The following is a 12,874-nucleotide window of genomic DNA, read 5'->3' on the forward strand; positions in this document are numbered from 1 at the left end:
TAAGTTCTCTCCATTTCGTGCGTTTTTGCTTGATGATTGATTGATTGGGTTATTTGTGAATCCTCTCTATGTTGCTTTCCCTTGAAGTTATGTTGGCTAGCTTCAGTGCACATTGGTTTTGTTGAGCTCTTGGACCCTTTACACTGGGGGCAGAGATACAGCGCGTGGCGTGATGGCTTTCAGAATCTGAAATGTGTACAAGTTTACAAGGCACACCTAACTAGTTCTTTATTTGGGCCAAGGTCCATGCAATTTGAGAGGCCTTTCGGTCATGTTGATAATAGACAACCAGCTCTACTGGGTTATAGAAGGAACAAAATTATTCAAACAAATCCGGAATCTGCATCGTATCAAATTCTTGGAATATGGATCTCAAAATAATTCAATCCTGCCTGTCATATCCCGGCTACACCAGTCCGAACACCACACAAGCGCCCTGTATCAGATAGAGAAAAAAAAAAGAATACATCAATCCATCTCCCTTGCATAATGGTTGGCAGTGTGGAGATGCGAGTTAAAACGAAAAGACAAGCTGGAAAATCTACCGAGCAGCCGCAGCTTCGGGTTTAGCCAGCATGTACCGCACAGCTTCCTTGGCAACTTCAGAGTCCCAAGGGCCATCAACGCCGCCATAACGGAATTCAGGTCCGCTACCATCCTCACCGCCTCCACGAGTGGCTTCACCCATGATAGTCTCGAGGTCGCGGCGCTGAGAGCTGATCCAGCGACGAACAAAGTTGGCTGGGTCCTTGCTCAGAGCAGTGTAGAATGAGTGGCGGGCACGGGAGTGTGTAAGGGCCTGCACAATCAAAGCAACTTGGTCATCAAGCGAGGAGATCTGGCGTAGGCTAGTTGTGTACGCCGGGTTCTGAGTGAGAGCCATCATCTTGGTGCGCAGCGGGTCTTCAACTGCGACCTGGATATCGTAGATTGTTGGCGTCGGGTCAGCGTGGAACTCTTCATCGACACGAATGGTGTAGGGAAGCTTAATTGGTTCCATTGGGCTGGTGTGAGGACCGACGCTTTCAGGGATCTGGGGGAAGAACATTTGCTCCCGGCCGAAGATCTGTAGAACTTGTTAGCGGGGTGGAGAAAGACCATATATTCGAAGCACATACTGAGCGTAGACGGTGATCACAGCGCACTTGGCGCTTCTCCTCGTCTTCCTGCAACTCCATGGCGCGGATGTAATCCCAGATTCCGAGAACAATTCCACTCCGAGTTTCCTCTTCGACATCCAGAACCTCGGCTAGCTCCTTGCTCAGCTTGTATCGCTCTGGAATTTCGTCCCGGACAAGGCTGATAGTGACATTCAGATTGTCCTGTGAGGCTCGGGAGAACTGCAGACTATCAAATTCAACACCCGGGGGCGCTGGTGTATTGGCGAGTGTGTTTGGTTTAGACCAGTTAACCGGCTTGACCTCCTCGGGGATTGCCGAGACAGGTTTGTCAAAGTCGATGGTGATAGCCTTGAAGAAATGCGAGAAACGCTGGGACTGGCTCTTGGATTCGGCTTTCTTCGCCTTGTCTTCGGTTTCGTCATAGTCCATCTCATCTTCGTCTTTTTCGTCATCATTGGGAACCGTAGGGTCGGTCTCATCGTCCAGCAACCGTCCTTCAATGCGCACTTTGTAGCGGCCGGAGCCTGGATTGTTACCCGGACCTTGCCATGGCTGGTTTTCGACAGTATTAGAGATCCAGATGCGCATAGTCCGATATTTCTTGACGGTCTTGTTGATGGAGTCTTGGATATCCAGCCTCTTCCGCACAACAGCGGCATCCAATCGCTTTTCCAAGTCGCGAAGGTTCTTATATTGCTGAACACCCTCGCCAATGATCACGTCTTCAATACTATCGGGGAGATTTTTGTCGGTCGGCTTGCGGCTGCGCCGAAGGGCAGCATCGTTGGGGTGTGGCATGGGCCGTGAAGGCATGTACTGTTGAGCAACAGCGTGCTGTGGCATCGAAACAGGCATTGCGCCACCTATAGAGATGTTAGGATTAGAGCCGAGACGAATGGGTGGAGACCGATCAAAGGGGACATACCTGGCCCTGGGGGGCGACGGGGGGCGGCTGGAGATCGCTGTGCATTTGGGGGCATGGCCCGAGCATAATGTTGCTGCATTGGAGCTTGCATTATGGAGAAATTAAGCACCGAAACGGTGGTGGGAGGATGACAGATGGGGGGAAGGATGCGAGATGTTGGAGATGCGAGGTCGCGATTCTTTTGCCCGTCGCGCTTTACCCTTTTGGGATGATCGCGAACAACACCGTTGAGGGAACAAAACTCATTGTACTACTTACCTATCCTACTTGGATTTTGTGAATCACTAGAAGCTAAATATCGAAAGGCAGTCTACATGTTTAATACTAAGTATGTGCAGATCTAATGGGTATAGAGTGTGATCGTGCATTGTCTCGATTATTTCCTATCAAGTCATCCGTCTCAACTGCATTGGACATATCCATCCTTTCTATTCCAGAAGAGATGCCTGGTTAGTATACAGCCCTTCCACCACATTGCCGAGCTTTTCAATTGTCTCCAGTGCGGCATCGTAAGCCTGATCCCGTTCTGTCTCATCGTACACAATTAGACACCCTGAGCCCTGGTCCAATACACCGATGATCACCTTGTCCAAGATCATTTGGGACAACTTCCTTTCAACCTGCTGTGTGTCCAAACCAACCATCTTCGCAATGTGGTCCAGCTCGACCCGGCTGAAGGGCTCAATAACCTTGATCAAGTTTTGTTCCAGCATGGCATCGTAAAGACGACGGAGGTGATTTCGAATGAATACATCGCTGCCAAGTTCGTATCTGTAGTCCGAAAGGGCCTTCTCGTACTCCTCCAGAGACCGGTTGGCGTGGGCCCGTGCCACGGCCTTCATTGCCTCCAGTCGTGGACTGGCATACTTTTGCGCTTGTTTCGAGCCCTGCAGCTGTGTGACATCATCCACCAGGTTTAACATGATCTTGCACAGGAGCATGTACTGCAATGTCGCCGTGGCCAGGTCACCCTCATCGAGCGAGCTGTAACCCTCAAGTGCCTCAATGAAATAGGAGTATGAAGTGGTGAAGTCCTTGTCTTCGGCATGTAGCATGCCGCTCTGCATATCCAGACCGGCCTGTAGGTTGGGCGGCGTGTAAACGGACGCGGCTGACGTTCGTGCTGCGGTCAGAGCAGCGCGTGCCTTGGCCTGGTTGCCTAGAGCGTGGTACACACGCGACTCAAGCAGCTGTACCTCCACTAGCATAAGCTTATCATCCAGACGCTTCAGCTCACGGAGAAGAGAGTTGATAAGAGTGAGCGCATCGTAATAGGATTGCTTTTGCATATAGATGGCAACAAGTCGGGCTTGGAGGGCCTGGCGAAGGAACGATCGTCGCTCGGCAATAGCCCATTCTATGCATGATTGGATGACGTTGCCTTGGAGTTCGAGTGTGTTGGGGATTTCGCTAATCAGGTCCAGAAGTTGACGGACTAAAAAATCACAGTTAGCTGGTTTCTATAAAAGTGATCCAGCGCGCAACTTACCCAGCTTGGCCGTCTTCGCTTTGGCGAATGACGAGAAGGTGTCACGGCTAGTCTTGATGAGGTCCGCAATCTCCTGTGGCTTCTTCGCATCCCGATGCAACTCGCCCAACCCAATCAAGGCTTGTTCATAGTCCCGTGAAGAGGCCTCTGTAGACCCGGGGCCCTCTGAGAGGATGTTCTGGTAACTGGTTGCTGCTTTCGAGGGATCCTCCTTCACCAGATCTCGAACTTCTTGGATCCGTGGCGAGACCTTGGACGACATGATTAAAGACGGCAAATGGCGAGCGAGAGGGATGGGGAATTAAAGAGAAGGAGAACAAGAGAAGATGGTGGTTTGAAGAGAGGTTGATGACCAGATCGAATGGGGAGCTCGAAGCTGGCGGCAGCTCATCGTCGTCTCACCGCCCGCTTGGCAAATCAAACAGAAAAAAAGTTCCATCTTGGCGTTTTTCTTTTCCTCTCTACATCGTTTTCATAACAGCACCATGGTGAGTATTTTTCCTTGAAAATTTGTTTATTGGATAGCCATGCTAATCAACTATAGAAAATCAAAGCACTCTCCCGCTCCACAGCGTCACAGCAGGCCCCCGGGTCCGCTGTCGTTCGCCAGTCGCGGAATCTCGACCCGACCCAGCATCCTTTTGAGCGGGCCCGTGAATACACTCGAGCCCTCAATGCGATCAAGATGGAGCGCATGTTTGCTGCTCCTTTTCTAGCCCAGATGGGTAACGGACACGTTGACGGTGTTTACTCCATGGCAAAGGATCCCGGCTCGCTTGAACGCTTTGCAAGTGGCAGTGGCGATGGTGTGGTGAAGGTGTGGGATCTTACGACACAGGGTGAAGTTTGGAATACCCAAGGTCACGAAAATATGGTCAAGGGTCTGTGCTGGACGCCGGAGCGAAAGCTTTTGTCATGCGCGAGTGACAAGACGATCAAATTGTGGGATCCTTACAACTCATCATCTGAGGCCCCACCGATGGCAACCTATCTTGGAAATAGTGCCTTCACAAGTGTCACGCATCACCGAAGCCTCCCTTCTTTTGCTGCTGCTTCTGGTGTCATTTCTATTTATGACCTTTCCCGGCCTTCCTCCACACCATCACAGACTCTGCACTGGCCGACCAGCGTTGACACTATCACATCCGTTGCATTCAACCAGACTGAGACTTCTATTCTGGCTTCGACCGCCATGGACCGCTCAGTTATCATGTATGACCTGCGTACTTCCCAGCCTGTGCACAAAACAATATTGAGGCTGGCATCTAATGCCATCTCTTGGAACCCAATGGAAGCGTTCAACTTCGCTGTGGCCAATGAGGATCACAACGCCTACATCTTTGATATGAGAAAGATGGACCGTGCTCTCAACGTCCTGAAGGACCATGTGGCTGCTGTTATGGATGTTGATTTCAGCCCTACGGGTGAGGAGTTGGTCACTGCCTCATATGATCGGACAATCCGCCTATGGAACAGATCAACTGGTCACTCGCGTGACATCTACCACACAAAGCGGATGCAACGTGTCTTCTCGGCAACATTCACGCCTGACAACAAGTATGTCTTGACAGGATCGGACGATGGCAATGTTCGTCTCTGGCGTGCCAAGGCATCGGACCGCAGTGGAGTTAAGACTGCCCGCCAACGCTCCAAGCTAGAGTATGATCAAGCTCTGATCAAACGGTACTCCCACATGCCCCAGATTCGCCGCATCAAGCGCCAGCGTCATGTGCCCAAGCCTATCAAGAAGGCTGGCGAAATCAAGCGCGAGGAGCTCAATGCTATTAAGAGACGTGAGGAGAATGTGCGCAAGCATACTAAGAAGAGCAACCTGGCGCCGAGAACCCATGAGCGCGAGAAGATGATTTTGGCCAGCGAGCAATAAATCGATCCTCTTAGTTTCTCACTTTTCATTGACCAGACTCGGGCGCAAGACTTGCAATCGGAACCATGGTCGAATGGGGAATATGTTCAATGAAGCAGATCGCTCTGCTTTATAATACATCTTGGTTGGACTCATACAGGGGCCCTTTTTCATGATTTATGCCAATATACACCGCTCGGCTCCATTCGTGCCACCTATCAATATGTCTTCCCAGATGCCTGCTGGCTTTGAGTCACAGCAGCATCTATTCCACTCATATATCTCGCAACCCGCTGCACCGTAGCGGGTAGCACGGCATACCAATTCACGAGCGTTGCATAAATAGGCAATCTGATCACACCACCTCGACCGCTATCAATTACCGCCACCATCTCCCGGGCAACTTCGACCGGTTCCAAGACTGGCGCAAAGAAATGGCTCGGTGCGCGCACCCAGTCGAACAACGGCGTAGACATCTGCCCAATTTCCACTAGCAATGTCTTGATCAACGGATTACCCTGGAGTTCCGCTTCTATTGTTCGGTGCAGCGCGCTAAGTCCGGCTTTGCTTGCTGCATAGTCTGACAGTCCCGCAGCACTCAGTTGGCCCAATACGGAACTGACTGTGACAAGGGTTCCTCCACTCTCTGCTGCGATGATCCCAGGCAAGAAGACTTGGTACAGATGGAAAGCCGCCAGGAGATTAGTGCGGATGGTCTTTTCGAATGCGTCCGCTGGCAGATCAAGTAGCGAGAGGCCGTTGATCCTGGCCGCGGCACAGTTGATAACGATCGTCGGTGTCCCTAACTGCAAAACGTTTAGCGAATCAGACCCCAATTGAAGCAAGCCATAGCGCGCAATAAAAAAATAACTTGTTTAACCATTTAAATCCCCAGAACCGTAGTACTAGCAGAATGATATGGACACACAACGAAAACAAAAGCAAATAAACAAACCTACCTCTTGTGAAATCCTCTCCCTCGCATTCTCCAACGCGCCTCTCTCCGCGACATCACATGTAACATACAAAACACCCTCCCCAAAGACCTCCTCGCGGCTATTTTCCGGAACAACCTTAATATCTAGCACTGCGACACTCGCCCCGCGCATGCTATACATCTGCGCAATCAACAGACCCAACCCACTCGCCCCACCTGTGATGACCACGACCTCATTCTCGAAATCGACTGTGCGTGGGCAACCGTAGGCGGCGCGCTGGTTGATAACCCGCGCGATGGAGAGGACTGTCAGGGCCGTTGCATAACTCACGCTGATGATCCAGGCCGGGTCTGTTGATGGAGTTACTTGGGCACGCAGGCAGAGGACGAGAATCCAGGCTATGAAGGGGTGGAGGAGGGATTTGGAGAGGATGCTTATTAGGATGTCGATTGTCAGGAGGTTGGTGCGTGGATTGGTTGGGCTGGGGGTCAGGTTGGGTGGTTTAGCTGTTGTTTTTAGAAACTGGGGGTTTGAGGACGACATTTCAATGTCTGCCTTGAATTTGACTCTGGATCCTGTATATTGGATGTCAGAGATGTACAGTGAGGAGTGAGAATCTCGAGAGATTCGAGACGCGCTTGGTTTTGCGGGGCTGATAAGATAACACGATCTATAAAACAAGCTCACTGTAGAAAATTGGGCTTTGTCGACCGTTATTTTGCAATATCTCAGTTATTTCACTTCCAATTGAATCAAATTTCGATGTCTATCTTAAAGCAATAAGAATAAGTCGGAAGAAATGTCTAAGGACTCAGCTCTACGGAGTATTAGTCTAGATATTCATTATTCAAGCTGAATTCATCTACAACACTCACTGGCCTATAACAAAAATATGTGGTACCGGCAGGCTAGCATTCAGAAATGCTTCATTCTAACTTGATCTAGATACATGTTCGTGGGGGCTGTCAGGCCTTACATGATTCATAAGGTAATTGATAAAGAGTATGTATATACCCCAAGAGCTTCAGTACCCATCCTCCATAAGAGCCCATGACATGAATGAAAAGGAACCTTGAAATAAATGAAGTGTCCTCAGAAAATTCTTCACCAGACAACAGAGAGCTATCTCTGTAATACAGGTTCCAAAAATTGGGTCGAAGGAGATGAGAGCAGAGCCCCTTCTAAGGTTGATTCAGCGCCCCCGGCGAACACCTACAGTGCCCAGACGTACAGGATAATCCGCAGAGGTCATCGCAAAGGCAGCCAGTTGGGAGCCTGCATAGACATGCCTGGTGCACTCGCAGTTTAGCCTGAGCTTCCATAGGATGCCCGCCAGAGTCCTCAGGACAACCTTTCATCGGACTATATAGACATATCTTGAATATGTATTGGAGCTGATCAACCGGTCAAAAAAATCAAATGATACCCAACAGGAACCACAGAGTGGACCCGGAGTGGTTGAAGGATGAAGAAAGAAGGAGAGAGAGAAATGGGAGGGGCCAGGTATTTATATTTGCCCAGTGGCTGAGGGCGATAGGGGTGGGTGACGAGTTACCCAAAAAGGAAGGAACCTAGTGGCTCAAGGCGTTTGGGAAACTGCATAGGTGGGTGACGAGTCCAAACGGGAAGGCACCTGATTGCAGCGGTGCGAGTCGTAAACTATGTATTCTGTGCCTCTTTTCGCAATTAGTTCTTTCGGAATTGTACTGTCTTTCTAATTTTGCTAGTAGCTGAAAGAACAAGAACACCTATACTGCTGCCCCCTAGCCAGTTAATCAAGGCAAGCCAAAAAGAAAGAAGAAAAGATTAGAATAGAAAACATGCAGAGAAACAATAGCCGACTGAGCTATCGTCAAGTATCTACCCCATCTAGATGTGAAAATATGAAGGAAGAAAACAACACAGAAGCTGTGAAATCCATATCATAAGGACAAAATCGTTGTAGCTGAAGATATGAGAAAAGACATAAAGCATGAAAAAGAAAATCCGATCCACGAAACCCATTTGATCATACCAAGTATCCCTCTTTCTCCCTATTGTTTAAGGGAAAAGACCAGCATAAATTCACTAAACTTGCTCCCCCCCGCCCCCCGGGCGGTGCATTCCTCGTTGATCTAAAAAAAGAACAATATCACGGATCAATCACCACTAATTGCGCTGACCCAGTGGTGAATAAGGCTTCTTAACCTGAGCCCCCTTAGGCGAACCTCGGATAGAATGACTGAAGGTAGGGCAATCCTTATCCTCGGCCATAATGTCGAGATCGCTTGGGGTCGATGGCACCTGGAAGCCCTGACCAGCTTCGGGGTAAGCACGGTAATCTTCAGAGTCATAATCCGATTCATGTTCGGATCCGACTTGTGAAGCCTGAGACGCAGATGGAGTGGGAGATTGTAGTCGGGATTCGGAGTATGATGACTCGTCGTCGGTGAGCAGGTCAGAGTTCGAAGAAACGAAAGATGTCTTGCGAGCATGTGTAGTTGCAGGCGCAGCTTGAGATGTAAATCTGCGCGTGGCCCTAGAAGGAGTCTGCGAAGCTGTGGTGGTAGAGGGCTGGAGAGCAGTGGTGGGAACACGAGCGTGAGGAGTTCCGGCGACATTTTGGTCCGTAGTGATGCCACCAAGAGCCACTGGGGGAGCAGGGTCGGAAGCAAGGTCGGAGGCCATTGTAGCAAAGACTTTATCAGCATCCAGGGCAGTAGCGTCAGGAGCTGTGGTATCAGGCGCCGTGCCGATCCGCTGGTTTGGATCCATCGCCTTGGCGTTTTCAGACGGGGTCTCCAAAGTTTCCCAATCAATTAATGTAAAATTGGCGTCTTTCTTTGGTGTAGGTTTGGAAGCTCGATAATTGTGTGGCGTTGCAGAGGGGGATAGAGTGAATTCTTTCACGGTTTGCATGTTGGGGGGAAATATTGGAACCGACGGCCACTCGTTTGAGACTTTCATTACAAGCTGGACTATCGCATCATGCGAAAGAGATGACAGATAAGCCCGTCGTTCTTCTTCTGAATAATAATTTCCACCAATTTGAGCTTCGGACACAGCCTGCTTCTTCGGGCGTCCGACCTTTTTCACATTTTTTACAGCCTTCTTTCGAGATTTGGTCTGGGCTGTCTGACCTTGTTCGGGTTTACACTTGATGCAAAACCAACTCATCTCCTGGATCTCAATAACCTCATTACCAATATTCGGGTTGTGACATTTCTGATGCCAAGGAGCATCACATGAATCACATAGAACAATTAAATTGTTGGAGGGGCTGTGTCCTCGGTAGCAGCCAGTGCAAACTATATTCACCTGACGGTTCAGACGCTTCCGCTTTTTTGCTGCCGCTTTGACAGGTGGCCCTTTTGTTATCACAGGCTTAGCTCTTAGAGAAGCTGGCTGAGTAATACGACGGCTAGATCGAGTTCGATTTGAAGCCAGGGCAGTACTGGCATTTTGCTGACCCGTTTCCACAGCCTCAGCTGTTGTCCAAATTGCCTCTTCCTGAGGCGGTGCCGGTGATCCCCAGTTTTCCCAGGGTATATTGTCAGCCACAAGCTCCAAGTGGGGTGATAGTGGTTGAATCTCCTCGGAGAGACCCTCGTAGTCAAATATATTGCCCTCATGGACGTTCTGGGGGAAACCCGGGTTGATATCAGGGGCGGGGAGATCCATGAATGTCGCTGAGACCCTCATGGTGAATTTTCTTGTGGATATTTGTTTTCAAAAAGAGGACTGGGCAAGGTTCTTTGGGAAAACTAGTCGAATTTTTGTGTGAAAGAAGAGAACAAAGCAACAGATGACAGCGAGGAAAAAAGGCACCATTTGTCTTCTTCTTCTAGGGCAGTGCGAGTCTTTCAGCCTGATGCATATCACAATAGACACTAGGCTTTTTGCTGGGCGGGTAGTCCAACATGGTTGGCTCTTCTCAATTCTTCAACTAGAAGGAGGGTTGGAGTGAAGTCGTCCCATGAAAGACCTTTGTATACCAGTCACGTGATATCCCAATGCAACCTTACATGGCTTTCTTTAGTTGTTGACTACAGTATTGTACTAATTTGAGGGTCTTTATAATTTGGTAAATTCTGAATGTTTCGTTTATTTCTGTGTGGATCTGGTGCACAGTTATCTTGTACTTCATTAGATCACCCCTTAGATAGTACTGCTTCGGCACTATACATACATGTAAGTCAGAACTAACCATGTTTTATGGAGACTACGATACTCTAGTTGAATAGCTAGCTATAGAGTACTACCCAACTTAGTTTAACATAAATATTTCACGAGATGTTACTCAGAATTTTCAAGGTTGGAATTATTCTAATTGGTATATACAGGAATCCATTGGAAGAATATCTTGGATCTGAATACATACATATATATACAATGGGCTTAAAATGACAATAGAGATCAGACAAGATGACTGATAAACAGAGAAAATAAGGGCGGTTAATTCTGTATAGAGTAGGAATCGTTATCTCTAAATAGTACTACAGCCAAAGGAAGGCCTGATCCTTAAGACACAGCAAACAAGTACTACAATTATAATTGTACGATTTCTTCTTTGGTGTCCTTTATATATTATTTGTGGGATGTCCAGCAAAAATTATGCTTCCTACAAAATACGGATTTCCCAGGTATTATGCTTGATGATATGCCTAGGTCCAAGAGCTTATGGGACGGAAAGAAGATGCTCCAAAGGGGCCAAAAGATGCTAGAAAACCCGAGGAGCCATTTTAAATGGCTGTAAGTTTTTAATTTGCTTGTATACAGATCTCTAGATATGTCGTTCATGTTTCTCATAAATAGTTCAAGGTTCAGGATACGACTCCCTCTTCCTTCAAGCGAGCAATATCCGCCTCCTCATAATCGAGAACACTGCCCAAGATCTCATCGGTATGCTGGCCCAAAGTTGGGGGAGGCGTGCGAATACCTGGTGTCGCTTCGGAGTACTTGATAGGCGTGTTAACCATCTTGATGGGACCACATGCAGGGTGGTCAACTTCTGTCACCATCCCTCGTGCGAGAACTGTTGGTAGGGTCAGTACGAATTTCTCTTTTTATTATATAAAAAGAAAATAGGTAGACTTACCATGCTTGTGATTCAGTGTTCCCTGAATGTCATTGACGGCCGCGTAGGGCATACCGCTTCCCTCAAATATATCCAACCACTCTTGCGTGGTCTTCTGCATAGTGGTGCTTTCAATCATACCGTCAATCTCCGCCCGATGCTGCACTCGGTCACTGTTAGTGACGAAGCGAGCGTCCGTCTTCCACTCAGAGAAGCCTAGTCGATCACACAACACGCCAAAAAGTCTATCATTGCCACCGCCGAAGAGAATATCTCCGTCGCTGGTCTTGTAGCTCCGATAGGGTACAATAGATGCTGGGAGGTGTCAGTTCGTTTGATACTATGCCCGACATAAGAGACTGTTACTTACGGTGTGCTGTGCCCCAACGGCCGGAGTCTTTTTGCCCACTGATAAGTGCAGAGCTAGCCAGATTGGATAACGTAGCGACCTGGCAATCACTTAAACAGGCATCGATATGCTGACCTCTACCAGTCCGACCCCGAGCAATCAAAGCCGCCATGATGGCATTTGATGTGTATAGTCCGGTGGTTAGATCGGTAACGGCAACACCAACCTTCACTGGTGCACCATCCCGAGCGCCGGTGATGTGCATCAGCCCCATCTCGGCTTCCACCATGACGTCGTAGCCTGCACGGTTGCTATATGGGCCTGTCTGGCCATATCCAGTAATACTGGCATAGATCAACTTCGGGTTGATTTCCCGCAATGTTTCATAGTCCATGCCGTATTTTTTGAGAGCCCCGGGGAGATAGTTCTCGACCAAGACGTCGCATTCCTTCGCAAGCTTGTGTAGAATCTCGACGCCTGACTTGTGTTGGAAGGATAGTCCGAGGGATTTTTTATTTCGGTTGACCTGGATCCATCATGAGTATTATGATAACTTGTTTCATAACTTCAAGAAAAGTCTCGTACAGCTAGGTAGTAGGCGCTCTCGCCAGGACCCTTTCTAGAAGCATCTTCGTACTTCGCATATGGCGGACCCCAAGCACGAGTATCGTCACCGCGCACAGGATGTTCGACCTTGATAACGTCCGCTCTATATTTCGTCTTGTTAATATTATAAAAATTACCCATTGGAGCTGTTTTATAGCTCGGAAGCTTAGCACATACCCTAGGTCACCCAGAATTTGAGTACAATAAGGCTAGAGCAAAGTCAATTTAGATTGCAGACACACAGTAGTACCTCGAGCGATGTACTCACACCAGCCAAAACGCGTGTCATATCAAGCACCCGGATACCAGCCAAAGGCAGCGATCCATCAGCTGAAACTGTACTGGAGTAGCTCCGTCCTGGTACCGTGCGCCGCGAAGCATTGCTACCCCAGGACAAGCCCGATCGACGAGCAACAACCTGGAACCTGAGCGCAACCGTCATTATTATATGTACGAGCGTAGCGAAACAAAAAAAAATGAAGCTTGAACAAAAGCCCAATCAGCAAGAATCTCCCATTAAATGAGA

General features: G+C 48.7%; 6 protein-coding genes across 6 annotated transcripts; 1 reads left to right on the forward strand and 5 right to left on the reverse strand.

The window, feature by feature from the left end:
- Positions 1–541: 541 nt before the first annotated feature.
- Positions 542–2,414, reverse strand: N7479_006893 (SWIB/MDM2 domain-containing protein; the record flags this gene model as incomplete). The annotated part of the gene is made up of 4 exons (XM_057254587.1): positions 542–1,066; positions 1,119–1,984; positions 2,047–2,296; positions 2,361–2,414. 4 exons carry the CDS (start codon positions 2,412–2,414, stop codon positions 542–544), a joined length of 1,695 nt encoding a protein of 564 aa, XP_057108449.1.
- A 60-nt stretch (positions 2,415–2,474) lies between these two features.
- On the reverse strand, positions 2,475–3,797 carry N7479_006894 (proteasome regulatory particle lid subunit RPN6; the record flags this gene model as incomplete). Its single annotated transcript, XM_057254588.1, has 2 exons — positions 2,475–3,481; positions 3,536–3,797. The coding sequence occupies 2 exons, from the start codon at positions 3,795–3,797 to the stop codon at positions 2,475–2,477; spliced, it is 1,269 nt and encodes a 422-aa protein (XP_057108450.1).
- A 223-nt stretch (positions 3,798–4,020) lies between these two features.
- On the forward strand, positions 4,021–5,420 carry N7479_006895 (rRNA-processing protein SOF1; the record flags this gene model as incomplete). The annotated part of the gene is made up of 2 exons (XM_057254589.1): positions 4,021–4,023; positions 4,080–5,420. 2 exons carry the CDS (start codon positions 4,021–4,023, stop codon positions 5,418–5,420), a joined length of 1,344 nt encoding a protein of 447 aa, XP_057108451.1.
- Positions 5,421–5,617: 197 nt separating this feature from the next.
- Positions 5,618–6,880, reverse strand: N7479_006896 (uncharacterized protein; the record flags this gene model as incomplete). The annotated part of the gene is made up of 2 exons (XM_057254590.1): positions 5,618–6,205; positions 6,359–6,880. The coding sequence occupies 2 exons, from the start codon at positions 6,878–6,880 to the stop codon at positions 5,618–5,620; spliced, it is 1,110 nt and encodes a 369-aa protein (XP_057108452.1).
- Positions 6,881–8,485: 1,605 nt separating this feature from the next.
- N7479_006897 (uncharacterized protein) lies at positions 8,486–10,018 on the reverse strand (the record flags this gene model as incomplete). The annotated part of the gene is made up of 1 exon (XM_057254591.1): positions 8,486–10,018. One exon carries the CDS (start codon positions 10,016–10,018, stop codon positions 8,486–8,488), a length of 1,533 nt encoding a protein of 510 aa, XP_057108453.1.
- A 1,121-nt stretch (positions 10,019–11,139) lies between these two features.
- On the reverse strand, positions 11,140–12,790 carry N7479_006898 (CaiB/BaiF CoA transferase family protein; the record flags this gene model as incomplete). Its single annotated transcript, XM_057254592.1, has 6 exons — positions 11,140–11,351; positions 11,415–11,708; positions 11,764–12,268; positions 12,328–12,451; positions 12,526–12,557; positions 12,617–12,790. 6 exons carry the CDS (start codon positions 12,788–12,790, stop codon positions 11,140–11,142), a joined length of 1,341 nt encoding a protein of 446 aa, XP_057108454.1.
- Positions 12,791–12,874: the final 84 nt, after the last annotated feature.

The sequence above is a fragment of the Penicillium vulpinum genome (genome assembly GCF_028829585.1).
Source record: "Penicillium vulpinum strain IBT 29486 chromosome Unknown utg000003l_segment0_segment0, whole genome shotgun sequence".
NCBI lineage: Eukaryota > Fungi > Ascomycota > Eurotiomycetes > Eurotiales > Aspergillaceae > Penicillium > Penicillium vulpinum.